The sequence below is a fragment of the Girardinichthys multiradiatus genome, chromosome 1 (assembly GCF_021462225.1).
Source record: "Girardinichthys multiradiatus isolate DD_20200921_A chromosome 1, DD_fGirMul_XY1, whole genome shotgun sequence".
Taxonomy (NCBI): domain Eukaryota; kingdom Metazoa; phylum Chordata; class Actinopteri; order Cyprinodontiformes; family Goodeidae; genus Girardinichthys; species Girardinichthys multiradiatus.
The window spans coordinates 13820705-13835864 of NC_061794.1; the positions used below are offsets into that span (position 1 = coordinate 13820705).

The window sequence follows — 15160 nt, forward strand, 5'->3', positions numbered from 1 at the left end:
TGCTCCAATATTTCCACGTAATGTTCTTTCATCCTCATAACATGCATTTTGTGAAGTGCACCAGTTCCTTTTATAGCACAACATCCACACAACACCATGACACCAGCCTCCTAGTTCACGGTTGGAACGTTTCCGTTTCAATGTAACAACAGTCATCGAATGACCATAAAAGTTAAGTTGCAACGAGCCACAGGAAATGTTTCTAAAAATTAAGGTCTTTGTGGCGGAGTGCATTTGCAAACTGTTATCTGGCTTTTAAGGGTTGATTTTGAAGTGATGGATGGCTTCTTCTTGGTCTCTTCAGCCAGCATCTTAACAAGGTGTTTGTTCGGGGGTTGATTTTCCTCAAAACACGCTCATCTCTGGGTCACAGAACTCGTCTCCTTCATGAACAATATCATAGCTGGATGTTCTCATGGTATTTATACTTGCATAAAGCTGTTTGAACAGATCGAAGTGACACCTTCAGGCATTTCGAAATTGTTCTCAAGGATGTACTAGACTGTTGGAGGTCCACAAATCTCTTTGATATTTTGCTTGACGATGTTTTGAGTTTCCTATGATGTCACACAAGGAAGTACTGTGTTTTGACTCAACTCAAATATTGTAAAAGAAGCAGAAATAATCAGAAGCTCACAAATACATAATCTATGTTTTCCCAAATTGTTTAAAGGCATATTAATCTTGGTGTACAGAAACATCAGAATTTGAAGAAAGTAATAAAAAAATTCTTAAGTATAATTATCTCATTATTGTGATATTTAGGGAATCCTGATTAACTCAAACCAGGGAAAGTTTGCTCTGATTTGATGCTAGACAATAAGGAAAAAAATGTCTGTGTAAGACTATGGTTTCAACTGTATAATTATTCCAATAAACACCAGAAAATGATGTGATATTTTTTAATAAATATTGTCAAACTCTTAATTAGAGGTGACTATAAAGGACCCTGTATTTTCATTTGAGGCATGTGTACAGCTTATTCTACTGCTAAGTAAGACAAGAACATTGTTTGTAAGACCTATAATTTACAAATGTCTGATTAACAAATATTTTGGTTAATTATTATAATTAAATCAGTAATTTGTCATATTTACGATTACAACAAATAAATCAAAACTTTAGAATAAACATTTGCTTAATTTAGTAGTCATTTTCAATGTCAGATGTTTATTCTAAGGTTTTGCAAAAGTCAAGAATATAGAAATGTTATTGATAACGATATAACTGAAATAATCAATTTGTTATATTATTTTTGCAGCAGTTAGATTAACTGTTGTTTTTCTGTTTTAAATAAAATAATTTATTTATAGATGTTTGTTTTAAACATGTCTATATGCAGTGAAACTATCAATATTCTATCATAAAGTAAACGTACCATGAGAATCTGTTTCTGGATGCTGTATAATTACTTTAAATTAAAAACACAGTACACCAGATATATAACTCTAAATATCACAGAAAACTAAGATCCATCTCGAAATCTTTCAGAACCAACTGCCAACAACATTTATTTTTTTTCATTTACTTCAGCTTTTTTCAAATTCAGATACAATATTTTGCATCAGTAGGCTGTTTTACACTCTAGGTTACCCAGCATGCATTTAACCCTGAACTGTGCACAAACTCATGCTATAAAGGAGTGAGAGAAAACATTGAATGAATAGGCAGGAAGGTTGACCAATGTCCCACCTTCCCAGTCTGCACTTGGCAGTGACTGCAACACGGGGAACATGTCACCAAAATCATAATCTAAAAAAAAAAAAGAAAAGAAGGGATAACAGATTGTCAGAGTGAAGAAAACGAGTCAATGGCAAGAAACAGTAAAACAACATGATACATGGAATGTGAAACAATAGAAACAACGAGGTTAAAAACAGAGAAGTGGGAACTAAAACAGAGAACTGGCTCAGTACTTTGTGGGGACTGATGGGGAAAACAGAGACTGAGCGCCACAATTACCCCAATGAAGGTATTCTGCCACAATCGGTGTGCATATGAAATGAAAAACAGTCATGTAAAAAAAACTTTAGGACAACCCATGATAACCTGTATGCCTTTCTAACATATTTCGCCTGATGGATAATTATTCACAATTTTACATGAAAAAAAAATCCACAAAAATAAACAGAAGATCAAGAGCTGCTGAATCCTTGAAATGGCTAAAAGCATGCACAGGCGTCACATTTGACACATATGATTAGAACATTCTTAGTCAGTATTGTGAAGGATGTTTGCCTTTTTTGAACCTCAAATATTTAGTGTGGTGCTCACTGTTGAGGTGAAAATGATCACCATGGCAAGAGCCAAAGATCTGAGGAGATAGCAGCAGTTTATGAGTCTGCAAAGGGATTTAAAGAGGTCCAAAGAATTTGCAATCAGCTACTTTACTGTACAGAAAACCGCCAAGTGGAGGACATTCAAACCTAGGGTGTAGGGTGTCCTAACTTCTTACTTGGCTAGAAAAACATACTGGTTGATTTTTTTTGTTTAGTGAGTAGAACAAGATTCATTCATCTAGAGATAAAAAGTGAAGTTAGACATTGAAATGTTTACATTTCCTTTAAAGAGTTGAATATTTCATGGGGTGTCCTAATTTTTTCTTGACTGCTCGTGTTAAAATGCATTTTAGTATACATGAGCTCCAGGGCCTTGCACGGTTTTACCAGTACTTCCACAACCTGACATGTTTGTATAAATCTCAGATGAAGCATATGAATTCACATTTAAATATCACAGGCTCTATACATCAGAAACACAAGACAGAAACAAATGACAAGAGAACAAATGTATCCATTAAAAGACAGATTTACACTAGATATTCAAAGGTAAAACTTGAAAAACCAGTCTGCATCTCATCACTACTTTTTAATAGACTAATGTAGAGGTAAAGTGCATGGATTAAGTCAGGAATCGGACGGTCAGAGAAAAACAAGCATGTTCTACCTTCACTGGAGGGAGCTATGGCACTGTCGTCCCACTCCAGGTTGGTGGATGTCAGGGAGGTGAAGGAGTGCAGAGACAAGCTGTCTGAGCTGGGAAGCCTTTCCTCAAAGTCCAGCAGGTTGTGTGGTTTGTAGTATTCAGGCATGTATGGAGCCACATCTAGATAGGGCACATCCTGAACCAGCAACAGACGTCGGACATGTTAGGGACACATGGCAAGGGGGGACAAGCTCACATCAGTTTATGATGACATAGTGATGACGCTGATGCTGACCAGCTCCAGATCGAAGCGAATGAACTCCAGGCCGGACACCAGAGTAAGAAAGAGCGTGAGGTGGTCATGACTGCAGACCAATGCATTTCTACAAGTCAAAGATATTAATTACAATTCAGGGCATTTAATGAATAATAAACTATGTAAACAGCCTTTAAAAGTCCAAGCGGAGCACGTTAACAGCGGCTAATTTTCAAATAGTAATAACAGAAATCTGAGCATACTTGAAATAATACTTCTGTAACAGTCCTTGATTCTCCTGGAAGAGGCGCAGATAGCTTTCTAAAGAGCTCTCGCTCAATGCCAGGTACAACCATGCTCGACCTACAACAAACACATGAAGGCTCTTTGTTTTGTGCATCTCAGTCTCATATTATGCTTCCTTTTATTTCAAATGCAATTCCTTATGCAGTAAGTATGGCTTACTTCGACCAAGGTTGGTGGCTATGTGCTGAAGCTCATCTATCTGCCGGACAGCCTCTCTCCTGGTGAAGTGAACGACCAAGACCCAGTAGCCTGACGAGATGTCCTGCAGCCTAAAAGAACAACACCATCATGTGGAACAAGGGCAACACAAGCTAAGAAGGCGCCATAGATGACAGGAGGTTTAAAATGTACATCAAACATAAACACTTTGTCAAAACTATCCTCAGGCAGAAAAGATCAGAGTCTCATTTAGCCATCATCTCTCAATGTCTACTGCTGATTGTCAGACAAAGTTCTGAAAACTTGCATAAATACTTGCATGTTTAAAACCTTTCTGTTATATCGACTGCAAAACATACAGCAGACAAACAATTTATAGCAGTTTCACAGTTTCTGAAGTAAAAGGAAAACTAAAAATCGAGCTAAGATCTGATACAGGATCATCTAGATGCAATATCTTTTATCTCCCAAGTGTTTGGCTAATAGCATAGGTTCTTTATCAGACTGTTTCTTCCTTACAGGCAGAAACGTAGCATATACTATGAATTAGGTACCTTTGTTATGTTTGAATGGTTTGTTGGTTAGCGTTAAAGGGTTACTTTAGATTTTTTTGAAGTGAGGTCTTGCGAAGTAACTGGTAATACTTCAGTTTGAGCTTGTTGAACATTAAATAAATCCTCCAGGTCATGGAAGCTAAAAAGCTAGCAAGCTAGTCAAATATAAACAGTCTGTTTTGGCTGGTGTTACCTATTAAGAACAATTCAGTGAAATTGTTAGTAGTGGGATAGGACACTACGCTAGCGGATAATTAGAATCTACAGTTTCAAAAGAGAACGTTGGTAAATCTGGCCCCTTTTTGTTCAGATGAACAGCGTCTTGCTTCAACCTGTGAAGTTAGCGTTGGACAAACCTGCTGCAACAAGTCAGTCTGCTATGGTCCCACTAAGAATGGAGAAAACTTTTCAATTGTTTCAGTTGTGCAAAATGTTCTGTTTCTGTGCGTTTCCAGAAATCTCAAACAATCAGCTGATGAGGTGGATTGAAACGGCACATATTTGACTAGCTTGCCAGCTTTCTACCACTTTGAGCGTATGTTTACTTTTCCAACAAGCTCATGGCGCTATGACATGTTTCTATTATAGGTTAGAGAACTATTATAAATTATAAACTCAGGCAACCTCACTTCAAAATATACACACTGACTCTTTAGTGAACTAAATAAAACACAAATTTAACTAAGACATTGTTTGAGAAACCTTCAGAAAATCTGGAGAAATGTTTTTTTAAGTCACTATGAAAGATTACAAAAAGCCAGGGACTTCTGAAGCAAAATCAGAAGAGAGAAGAGGTAGCTTAACTCATTTGTCAATAGCAGAGCAGTGGTGAAACAGGAAATAAAATATACAGAAAACCAATAAATGATATGGATTAGGGTGAAACATGTTGCAAATTGACGGACATCAACAAAACCCCTGATGCTTTTTACTGAGAAGTCTGATGGGTTTTTCCATCAGTGCTGTTTTTGTCTATGGTGTGATGTCTGGGGCTGAGAATGTCCTAAAATGTACACCCTTGTGTAGGCAGATGCAAGGTTTAAAAAAAAAAAAAAACAACAACCTTGAATTGTATTGTTTTGCCCTAACAAAAAAAAATAACACTAACCTAGCTTTTAGACGGCCACTCTTCCACATTTCAAAATAGTTGAGAGCTTCTTTGATAAATTATATATTATTTTTAAATCTAGTTTAAATATAGTTTTAAAAGTACTTTCTTTGCAATGACAGTTTACAGATGCTTAAAAATAATGAAAAAAAAAACAAGAACTGTTATTTTGGTAAATTATGAAATCAAGATGAGTTTAAATTTGGGAACACACCATTTATTGCACTTAAAAATAATAAGAGTAAAGCTGCAAAGCTGAATGTGGAAAAATTATTGTTTTCTGTCCACTAAATTATTTTTGTTATTGCTCCGAGTCTGAATTTCAATTACAAAGAAAAAAGAAAATTGGCAAAAAGGGACATGGCCCTCATACATATGGAACACCAAAATAAGAACATTCTGATCCATACTAAAAAGTAGGAAGAATTTGAAGTAATATTACTTTAATTTCCACCATTCTGTAATTGTCTTGAAGTAAATCTCTTACCCATACAGCAGAGCATGGTCGATGTGTTCACAAAGACGCTGAAGGACCCGGTCATGATTGCGGATAGCTGGAGTTTCATCCTCACACGCTGCAAAGTAACTCTGTAACTGTAGAGAGAGATTTGCAGTTAAATTGCTCTCAGAGAGAGAAGGCGAAAGCCTTTCTGTAGGCATTAAGAGCAGGAATTCAATGCATATATAGATCTTGATGATTTCGAAGTTGCTGAATTTGGAGAATAGGTCATCTGCAGTAGTCCTAGAGCAGATGGACTCTGTGGGTACCCTTATCACATTCAACACAAAGTTAAAATAACTTTGTGAATTAAGTGTTTTACAGATGTTTACATCTATACTACGAATTTCATTTGTGCAGCTAGACAATTATCCAAGAGCAACTGAAACAACAAGAAATGTAGGCCTAAGCAGAGGAATCATTTTTGACCTGCACACAACCAAGGAAGGTATTTGAAAGCACTGATTCACGCAGTAAATGAAGCCTCCTGCGACACAAAACCTTAATGTGCATCGCTAGAAAACAGGCAAACTACTAACTATTGTTTGGATTGTAGATTTAAGCAAAATGTTGTTAGTATTTTTTGTCCCTGGAAACTAAGATAGATCCCACTTCCACTGTTAGATAAACACAGCATTGATGTTGGAATGTCTGTGGACACATACATGATCAAGTTAGAGTTCTGGTGTTGCCCACTGTGCTAAAGGGGCCTTTAGAACCTAACCACATAAAGTGCCTTCCTAAAGTATTCATACATTATGCAATAGAATAACTATCATTGGAGAACTCCACGAGTCTCTCTTTATATGGAAAAGAGGCGAGACGAATGCCTTTGCTGAAAGAAAGCTAACAGAAGATCTACTTAAAGTTTCCCACGTTGGAAAAAAGGTGCTCCGGTCAGATGAGACCAAAATGCAACTCTGATCTAAACGTCACATGTTATGCGTGGCAGAAAAACACTGCACATCAGCCTGAAATCAACATCCCCACTGTGAAACGTGGCGGTGGCTGCATCCTGCTGTGATGACACTTTTCTTTAGCAAGTATGGGGGAGTTGACTGGCCTTGATCAGAAGATGGGTGTAGCTAAATACAAGGAAATCCTGGAAGAATACCTGTTGAGGCCTACAAAAGACTTGAAACGGAGGTTCATCTTTCAGCAGGACAGTGACCTTAAAAATACAGCCCAAGGTGCACAGGACTAGTTTAGATCAAAGCATGTTATTGCATTTAGATTGGCCCAGTCAAAGTCTTGTCTGATTTTTAAATAATCTCTATATAAAGATCTGAAAGGCTGGTAGAAACATCCCCCAAAAGACAAGCAGCTGTAACTACTTTACTCAGGGGGCTGAATACATATACATGCCAAATGTTTCTGAATTTTATTTGCAATTAATTTTAAAAGTATCTTTTTCCTTCACGACAGTGCACTACTTTGCAATACAACGGTTGGGGTTGCAATCTGAAAACCTCTAGTGGTATAAATACTTATACAAGGGACAGTACCCTGAAATAATTAACAAAACAAATGTAGCTTTTAAACTCTGAATACAGAGAGAAGAACCACTGTATCATGTGATAGTTTCCAAATGATCAAGTAATTTACACAAGGTTAACACTGTACACTTACTTGAAAGCTTGAAGCACAGTAGTTTGTAATGAGGAATAAGGAGGGTCACTAAAAAGCAAAAAAGGTTCAAATTTGACTGTATTATGAGACAAGGAGCTTTCCAATGCATCCCACCACTATGAGACACACAATACGATTACCCTTAGAAAAAAGTACTACTGTGTAGAGTTTTGAACACCAGCTCCAAAAATCTACAGAAAGAGGATGAGGAGAAGGACGAAGTGCATTTCTGTATGGCTACCGAAATGATGCTTGCACCACGCCAATCAACTGAATATGAATTGCAAATGCAGCTGCATAAACAGCAAAGGAGGAGGAAACAGGTAATGGTTCATCCTTATGTTGCAGATTCATCTGTAGTGCAGCTTTGTTTACATCGTTCCCTGCCGCAGTGTGCGAGCATGAGGGTTACAGCCACTACACCGTAGACAACAGCGCCAATACGACCGTTCAACTGAATGTTGGGCTGTAAAACTGGGGTACACTGGGTTCATAAGGGCTAGCTCACACTGTGATTTGTTATTCCCGCTGGGGTAAGGCCCTCAGATGTAGCCATGAGCTGGTAATGTCCTTCCAGCTTGAACGTTGCCTTCTTTCGCACACAGAAGATGACCTAGTATTAGCTAGTGACCTCAGCATGCGGGACTAATGTTGCTCCAATAAACATATCCAAATAGATTATTCCGACTGATTAGAGCTTACCTTCTTGACAGACAGCGAGATGTTTTCCAATATGCGGTCCTTCACTTTGAGTTGGTCCATCACTGGGCTGTTGGCAGCAGAAGACTGTCAGCTGACTCTCCCACAGCAACGCTCTTTTTTTTTTTTTTGCTAAAGCTAACGGCGCCCACATTAGCTGGTAAACATACCCTCCACTGCAGTTTTATTTTTAACTAAATACATAGCTTGTTGTATTGATTGTAAATCAATAAAAACTGGCTAGTTCAAAACGTTTGCGTCAGTGTCTATCAAACGGCGTGTCGCGCCAACTTATCGAGAGCAAAGTAATGTTTTCGAGTTAGCTTAAACCTCTACTTTCTTCTTCCTTGAAGCTAAAGAGCAACTTCTCGGTGCCCTAGAACAGATGACACTTAGATCATTCAGAAAATGAAACTGGTGTCACTTAGTCAGCAAACTGTTAAATATTACCTTTGGGAGCATTTGCTCATTTACTCGATGAATGACACGTACGCTAAGGTGCTACATCTGGTAGACTAAACGGAAACCCAACCGGCAGAGGGTTACGTCACCGAAACGTGACTTCAGCATAAAACATTCAAAAAATCTCATCCCGGATTTTCCTACAGAATGTACATAACTAACATTATTATCAAATATTTCCCTTTGTTAGAACTATTTACTTTCTGGTCACGGACACTTTTTTAAGTAATGTAGATGTGTAGGTGAATTAAACTGAAGTTTATGGTGAAAGGAGATGCTATTCCCTCACTCCTAATTTTGTTGTAGCTGTGACAGCATTGTATTTCTTTGTAAAATACCTCAGGCCCAGTCAGATTAAATAGAGAGCCTCTGTGACCATCAGTTATACAGGGTGTATGAAGTATTAGTTTCCTAACACAGATGGTCTTTTGCATGTTGGACATTCAATAGGTCTCATTTGACCACAGCACTTCATTTCATGCGTTTGCTTTGTCTTTCATGGCTTGTAACAAACTTATTCGTGGTGTGAATGTTGAATAATTGTCAACAGATTCTCCCACCCGAGTTGCGGATCTCTGGAGCGCCTCAAGAGACAGCTTTTGGATTAAGAAAGGCTCCATAATGTCCAAAGTTGAGATAATGTATATAACCCTGCTTTAACCCTCTACAACTTTAGTCATGACCTGCCTGATGTGTTCCTTCATTTATGACATTATACTACACTGTAACGTCTAAAGGCAACTGGTTTAACCAGATTTCATTTCAGGGTATCGCAATAAAATGTAAAAAAGCTAAATGGGTGTACAAACTTTTGCAAAGCCCGCTATGTCTTGTAATACAAATGCAAACTCATGCTAAGTGGAATGTGATCATTTTATTTTTTTTAAAGAGGCCTGCAGCTTTTTCAAAAGTTTCTTTTAAAAACAAAAGAACTGTCAGCATATTCAGTGCATGTTTCAAACACAAAACAATATTCTGAGAAGAATGCAGGTCAAATTTAAACATAATTTAAACATAATTTGCAACTGCTTTATCCTAAATTTTAACCAAATGTGAAGCAACTTTATACAAAAGCTGACTGACTTTACCACATACGGGGCTTTGGGAGATTTTAAGATGAATCTTAAAAAAAAAAAAGAAATACTGCATTAACTTGCAGTCAGCAACCTTGTGACCCACACACCCATAACATGCCCTTAATAACAGAATATGAACAGTCCAAACAGTTCGAACTTTGAGCCGTAAAGACATTCAGTTTCAATTCTTCACACCACAGTTTGGATTTTACACTTTTTGTTGTCCCATCCTTATTGTTGTCTTTGATTTTAGTCAGACTTCTCCTTCTCTTTCATGTGCAGGAAGACTACACTGAAGACAAAGAGTCCTGTCATCATGGAGAAGGCACTGGCATAGTAAGGGAAGGCTGAGGGAATGAAGCGCTCGTACTGAGTGTGCTGCAGGGGACGTACTGACACCTGCGGAGGAAACAACAGTTGTAGAAAAATACTTCTCATGTATCAGTTAAATTAAATGAACTGTCTTTAAATAAAATCATTATGATTTAATATCTTAAAGTATAAACAATGCAAGTATCTTGATTAGGGTAGGCCCAGGTAAGTTAAACTTGCCTGAGTGGAAGAGTAGAGATGTGTGTATCCCAGTCGGTTGTAGTCCACCTTGAACTGGAAAACTCCATACACGTCAGGCAATTTGAACTGAACGCTGTATTTACCTCCTAATAAAAAAAGAATAAAGCATTCATTCAGGGTTCTATTCAGAGGAAATCATCAGAAAATAGAAGAGTTCAACAGATGTATGCAGTGAAAATTAAAACATTATATAATGGAATATGTTAATACTTACCATTTTTCTTGAGGTAAGTTCTGACAAAGGGGTCAATCCTCACAAACTCGAGCTGAATATCATCTCCGTCGAAAGGGACCCAGTGGCCCTCGGACAACATCTCAATGACAATGCTGTACTCCTAAAAGAGAATGTTTTATTCACACACACACAGCTCCTCGTTTAACCAACATTGTTTTTCCATTGATCGCTGCTAAACTCACCACGAGGTCAGTAACTGTGTATGCTGCAGGAGGAGCCGTCTTTCCCACAGGATGATGAGTAACAGCTCCCACCCGGAGGACTCCTGCCTCCTTAAACACCCAGCGGGACAGAGCCAAAGCAAGCTCCATATTCCCCGTTTGCTCGTGCCTGGTAAACCCCGACAAGTGGGCAGTTTGTTTTGGTTTGACCAAAAATCTAGGTAATGTCACATACAAGCAACAAAACAAACAGATCTGATCTGTACCTTTGAGAACCTGGTCTGGCTTTCTGCACAGCAGAGTTGAAGAAGGCGTCGCTGAAGAAGTCCAAGGAGCCGCTGAAAACCACCCTGGCATTGTTTCTGGCCTGCAGCCCAGCAATCAGCAAGGTGTTCTTCCCCACAGCATGGGGGTACTGCAGAGGTACAAAGCTCTCTTTAACAACCCTTTAGTTTATTCAAACAGAAAACATTGACACGCCAAGGAGGCACGTCAGCCTTTTGATTCAGGTGTGTTGGAGCACGGATGCATCCAAAGGTTGCAGGACAGTTGCAGACCATTATTCTAGTCATTTGCCTGTTTCAAGTTAAAGCTAAACCCCTGGACTAGAAGAACAAAACAGCAAACAAGGAATGTCTTACAAAATAAAACTTTACACAATGAATAAGGCCATTTGTGTTTGGTGGTTTAATGTTGTAATAACACTGCTTGGCAATAAACCTTATACCTTTGGAAAGCTTGTTTATTTCCCTTAAATGCTGCCATATTTGTCAGGAAAATTGAGCAGCAGAGCTGAGTGTGGCAACTGTGTCCATGACAAATGTGTCTAATCCTCTGCTAATGTCAATCAGCTTATGGTAGAGGCAATACGGAAAAATGCAGCATCTCCCTCCCTGGAAAAACAAGGCTCGTCATAAATGGGAAGAAATCTCAATGCAAAAGGATGTCAAGAAAAGACTGCAATCAGCGGCGATCCAATTTTCTCTACTCCTAGGGACCAAGTTCCATCATTTGAGATGTTGAAACATCCCCCACAGAAAGAGGTTTATCAGAGACCACCTCCAGAACCTCCAAAACGTACTGGCCAACTTGCATTTAATGCTGGTTGAAGAATGGGATGCTGCCCCACTGCAGTGTGCAACCAGGCTGATGACCAGCCTGAGAAGAAGGTGCCAGGCTGATGCGGTTGTGTACAGTTCTCCCACACACTACTGTGACCCCTTTTAGTTAAATTCATAAGTTATTTAATTGCCAACATGACTTGTTTCTTCAAGCTTCAATCATCTAATACAATGAATGACACCAAATAAGAATCAATAGCAGAATAAGCTGTTTAGCATTGGTGTTAATGGCAGGTTTTTTTTAACAGTCCTACCCATATACTCAACTCTGCTGCTCAATTAACAAATATATTGTCCCTACAAATAAGGTACTATTTAAAAAATAATAATAATAAATGTTACAGTACAGAAGGAAAAAAACCAAACACAAATGTCCTTACTTTTTGTGCCAAGCTTTAACCTGATGGGGTAGACTGCTTTTTCTGCAGTTCCTTTGAAAGTTAACCAGAATAAAAGGAAATCTAAATCTGAGTTGAACCAGTGTCTCAGAATAATCAGTGATCGACCCAATCCTAACAGAAAGCTGTGTGTATTGTATAATGCAGGTTATTTAGTTTCCGTCTGACCTGCTGATATCAAGTCGTTTTTCCAAGGACTAACACACAACAGGGAGACTGTCCTGCAAGTTATCTGACAGAGGTAGCAGTTTGAGTCCAACAGCAATTCAAGGAATTACACGATTATACATTTATACACCAAAGCATTAGTCCCTAACATTTATCTGATTGTTGTTGTGCTCAAAATAAGTGCATCAAAGGCTACGTTCACACTGCAGGTAAAAGCGACCCAAATCCGACTGTTTCATGGCAGCCAGAAATTCCTATCTTTTCACACATCTGAAATATGCCACTTCCATATGTGGTACTAAATCGGATACGTAGCTGATAGTTTCCAAAGCGTCTGCAGTCAAACGATCATGCCACATTTCAGCCGACTTTTACGTCATTGTCTTGTCTCCGACTACGCCTTCTCAGACTTCTCTACAGCAGCAGCAGCTCAATAGAAAGCCATAGTTAACTAATCAAATCTTAACTCTGCATATGCAAATAGATTTCAGAAAATATTAAAAGGGTTCTCAAATCTGCAACACACTTTGATTCAAACCACGGCTTTTAGATGCCGTTTAGTTTTTAGGGGGTACTGCTTTAGAAAAACAAAAACCAAGATATTGTATTCCGTTTAAATATCCTGTGTTTGTGACCAAAGTTCACATTTAAGGAAATGTACCTCCTGTGGACAAAAATGTGTTTTTAGAGGAAAAAAAAAAAAAAAACTCTGACCAGGTAATACGAGGTGGTGTTACCTGAGAGATTGCTCTGTCAGGGAAATAGGAGTAGGAGGTCGAAGAACCAGTAAGGATGTCCAGGACAAGTGGGTTGTCTGGGTCAGCAACCATGCTGAAAAGATATTTTACATGGTTTCCAACCAGACATGTATTTAAAACTTCACAGTCCTAAAGGAGCTTCAATATAAAGTCTTGTTTCTTTGGAGAAAAGTAATTGCTCCAAATAAATAGAAAACTCTGTAAAATTCTAACTATTAAATGAGTGTTGCTGCAAGATCCTTGTAAAATATGACAAATATAATATTAGAGATAGTGAATATTTAGAAAACCCACCAAGAAAGGGAATACAATGTATATTCAACTCTAACTCAAAGCATTACTGTCATTTAGATGCAGATAAGAAATACAGTGACTCGGATAAAAACCTTTTTACTTACCCAACACCCTGGAATAGAACAGGTTTGTTAGTGGGTTTGCCAACAATAGTGGGAGCCTTAAGCAGGTTCTCTGGGTCAGCAACAATCAGGGTGTGCTGGAAACATGCAAATAACCACGAAATAAAGAGTCAAAGCTCAGGATTGAATAAGTGAACCATCATTCATGTAAACACTGAATGAAGACCAAGCTATTTACCTCCCCAGGGTCAGAAACGTCATAGTTGTGGTGGTCAATAACGGCGGTCTTTTCCTCATCAAACTCAATGCCACACTCACTTCCCAACTCCCTCAGTGGGTCACCTGCATTACAGAAATGAATAAGAATAACAATCTGTTCACATTTCAGCTAATGGAAGATGAAAACCTTTAATCTGTCAACTGACCAATATCTGAACTTGCAGCTACCAGGATGTTGCCTCCCCCATCAATGAACGACGTTATAGTGTCCAAGTTGATATTTCCACCAAAGTCTGAAAAAACAGCCAGAAAAAAATATTATGTACCACTTCAAAAGGTAAAATAAGCTAACAAAAAGCCAAGTAAAATGTACCTTCAACTGATGGGGCGAAAATTATTAGATGGTCGTAGAGGAACTGCCCGTATTTGATCAAGGATAGGGAGGGATCGTCAGCGGTCTTGAATGTGAGGTCAAATCCACGATCTGCAAAGGATAGATCAGCAAAAGTCAAACATGTTTCTGTTGTGCTTTTTTTGTACTGCTTTAATAAAACACAACATATAAATCAAAGTTTTGAGAGATCTCTGGATCTCTCAAAACTTAACCATTACTTTGCTGTCAAAAGCACTCATAAAAATGAATGAAGTCTCCTCTTCGTAAATACTATAATGCATGGATAACTTAAGGCAATTTATTTCCTTTTTGAATTCTGCATTTGTTTTGTTGAATGTAGATCGACAATAAAAACACATCTGGGAAGTAAATTATGAATTTCAAATGGGATTTTACAAAACCAGAAGCTTTTAAAATGCACACTAATGAAACACAACTGCTAATTCATTAGTAATTATGCTGGATGAGTGAACTTTGATAGAGATTCAGGAACATTTAGATAACATGGTTTATGAGGAAAGAGTGCAATACGATTTATTTGAGTGTAAATATTTAACCTGCATCCGGATGCATTACAGCTTAACCACATTTTCGAGCTTATAGGTATTAACAGACGTCACGTATTTAAATTTAAATAAAGTGTCAGGTATTAATTTCTTGTGGAATTTGGTGTCAGACTGGTTTAGCTAATGTTAGCAGCCATGCTGTGCTGATGGAAGGGAGTAGTTTTGTCCCAGCATTTCTATATGATCTAAAAAAACACCTCATAAACCGGATACAGATGGAATTACTCATTATTTATTATGCTAAAACTACAAATACAAAGAGGCACCCTTGTTTTACTGACCTGCCAGACTGCGGAAGAAGACTGAATGGGTGTCTTTGATGTTGAGGTTGTCAAGCAGCACCAGCGTTTTACCGTCAGCCGCAGCACAGTGCAGCATGGAGGCTAACGAAAGCAACAGCAGGACACTGCAGTCCAAAAGCGTCAAACACCTTGTCTTCATTCCGGTTCGCTTTGGAGACAATAAAGATCCGAACCGGTCCGCCTGACGCACTGCTGTCAACGCCGCCATTTTGCTGCACAAGTCGACGTCAGCGTTA

At 38.4% G+C, this 15160-nt stretch overlaps 2 protein-coding genes across 4 annotated transcripts in view; both read right to left on the reverse strand.

Annotated features, from left to right (window-relative positions):
* The window catches only part of plekhm2 (pleckstrin homology domain containing, family M (with RUN domain) member 2), a 30264-nt gene extending 21601 nt beyond the window's left edge, over nucleotides 1-8663 (reverse strand). The window contains exons 1-8 of one of the 3 annotated variants that reach the window (XM_047367103.1): nucleotides 8586-8663; nucleotides 8139-8205; nucleotides 5796-5902; nucleotides 3647-3756; nucleotides 3445-3544; nucleotides 3221-3308; nucleotides 2947-3121; nucleotides 1693-1752 (exon numbers count right to left, since the gene is read on the reverse strand). In XM_047367103.1, coding sequence (XP_047223059.1) covers nucleotides 1693-1752; nucleotides 2947-3121; nucleotides 3221-3308; nucleotides 3445-3544; nucleotides 3647-3756; nucleotides 5796-5902; nucleotides 8139-8205; nucleotides 8586-8605 — 727 coding nt within the window. In that variant the 5' untranslated portion in view covers nucleotides 8606-8663. Of the gene's footprint in view, nucleotides 1-1692; nucleotides 1753-2946; nucleotides 3122-3220; nucleotides 3309-3444; nucleotides 3545-3646; nucleotides 3757-5795; nucleotides 5903-8138; nucleotides 8206-8585 lie in introns of those variants that run through there. The other 2 variants (XM_047367112.1, XM_047367122.1) reach the window with 2 other exon arrangements.
* Nucleotides 8664-9456: 793 nt separating this feature from the next.
* ddost (dolichyl-diphosphooligosaccharide--protein glycosyltransferase subunit (non-catalytic)) lies at nucleotides 9457-15157 on the reverse strand. Its single transcript, XM_047385997.1, has 11 exons — nucleotides 14904-15157; nucleotides 14036-14146; nucleotides 13869-13955; nucleotides 13682-13785; nucleotides 13486-13580; nucleotides 13067-13160; nucleotides 10909-11057; nucleotides 10664-10811; nucleotides 10461-10581; nucleotides 10226-10332; nucleotides 9457-10072 (listed from the first exon to the last, which is right to left on the reverse strand). Exons 1-11 carry the CDS (start codon nucleotides 15130-15132, stop codon nucleotides 9923-9925), a joined length of 1395 nt encoding a protein of 464 aa, XP_047241953.1. The 5' UTR covers nucleotides 15133-15157; the 3' UTR covers nucleotides 9457-9922.
* Nucleotides 15158-15160: the final 3 nt, after the last annotated feature.

Coding starts and splice junctions, on each gene's coding strand:
- ddost (XM_047385997.1), bottom strand. CDS start 15,132: ATGGCGGCGTTGACAGCAGTGCGTCAGGCGGACCGGTTCGGATCTTTA. Junction 13,161..13,485: donor GTTCTATTCCAGGGTGTTGG/GTAAGTAAAAAG, acceptor ATATCTTTTCAG/CATGGTTGCTGACCCAGACA. Junction 11,058..13,066: donor CTGACAGAGCAATCTCTCAG/GTAACACCACCT, acceptor GTACCTCTGCAG/TACCCCCATGCTGTGGGGAA.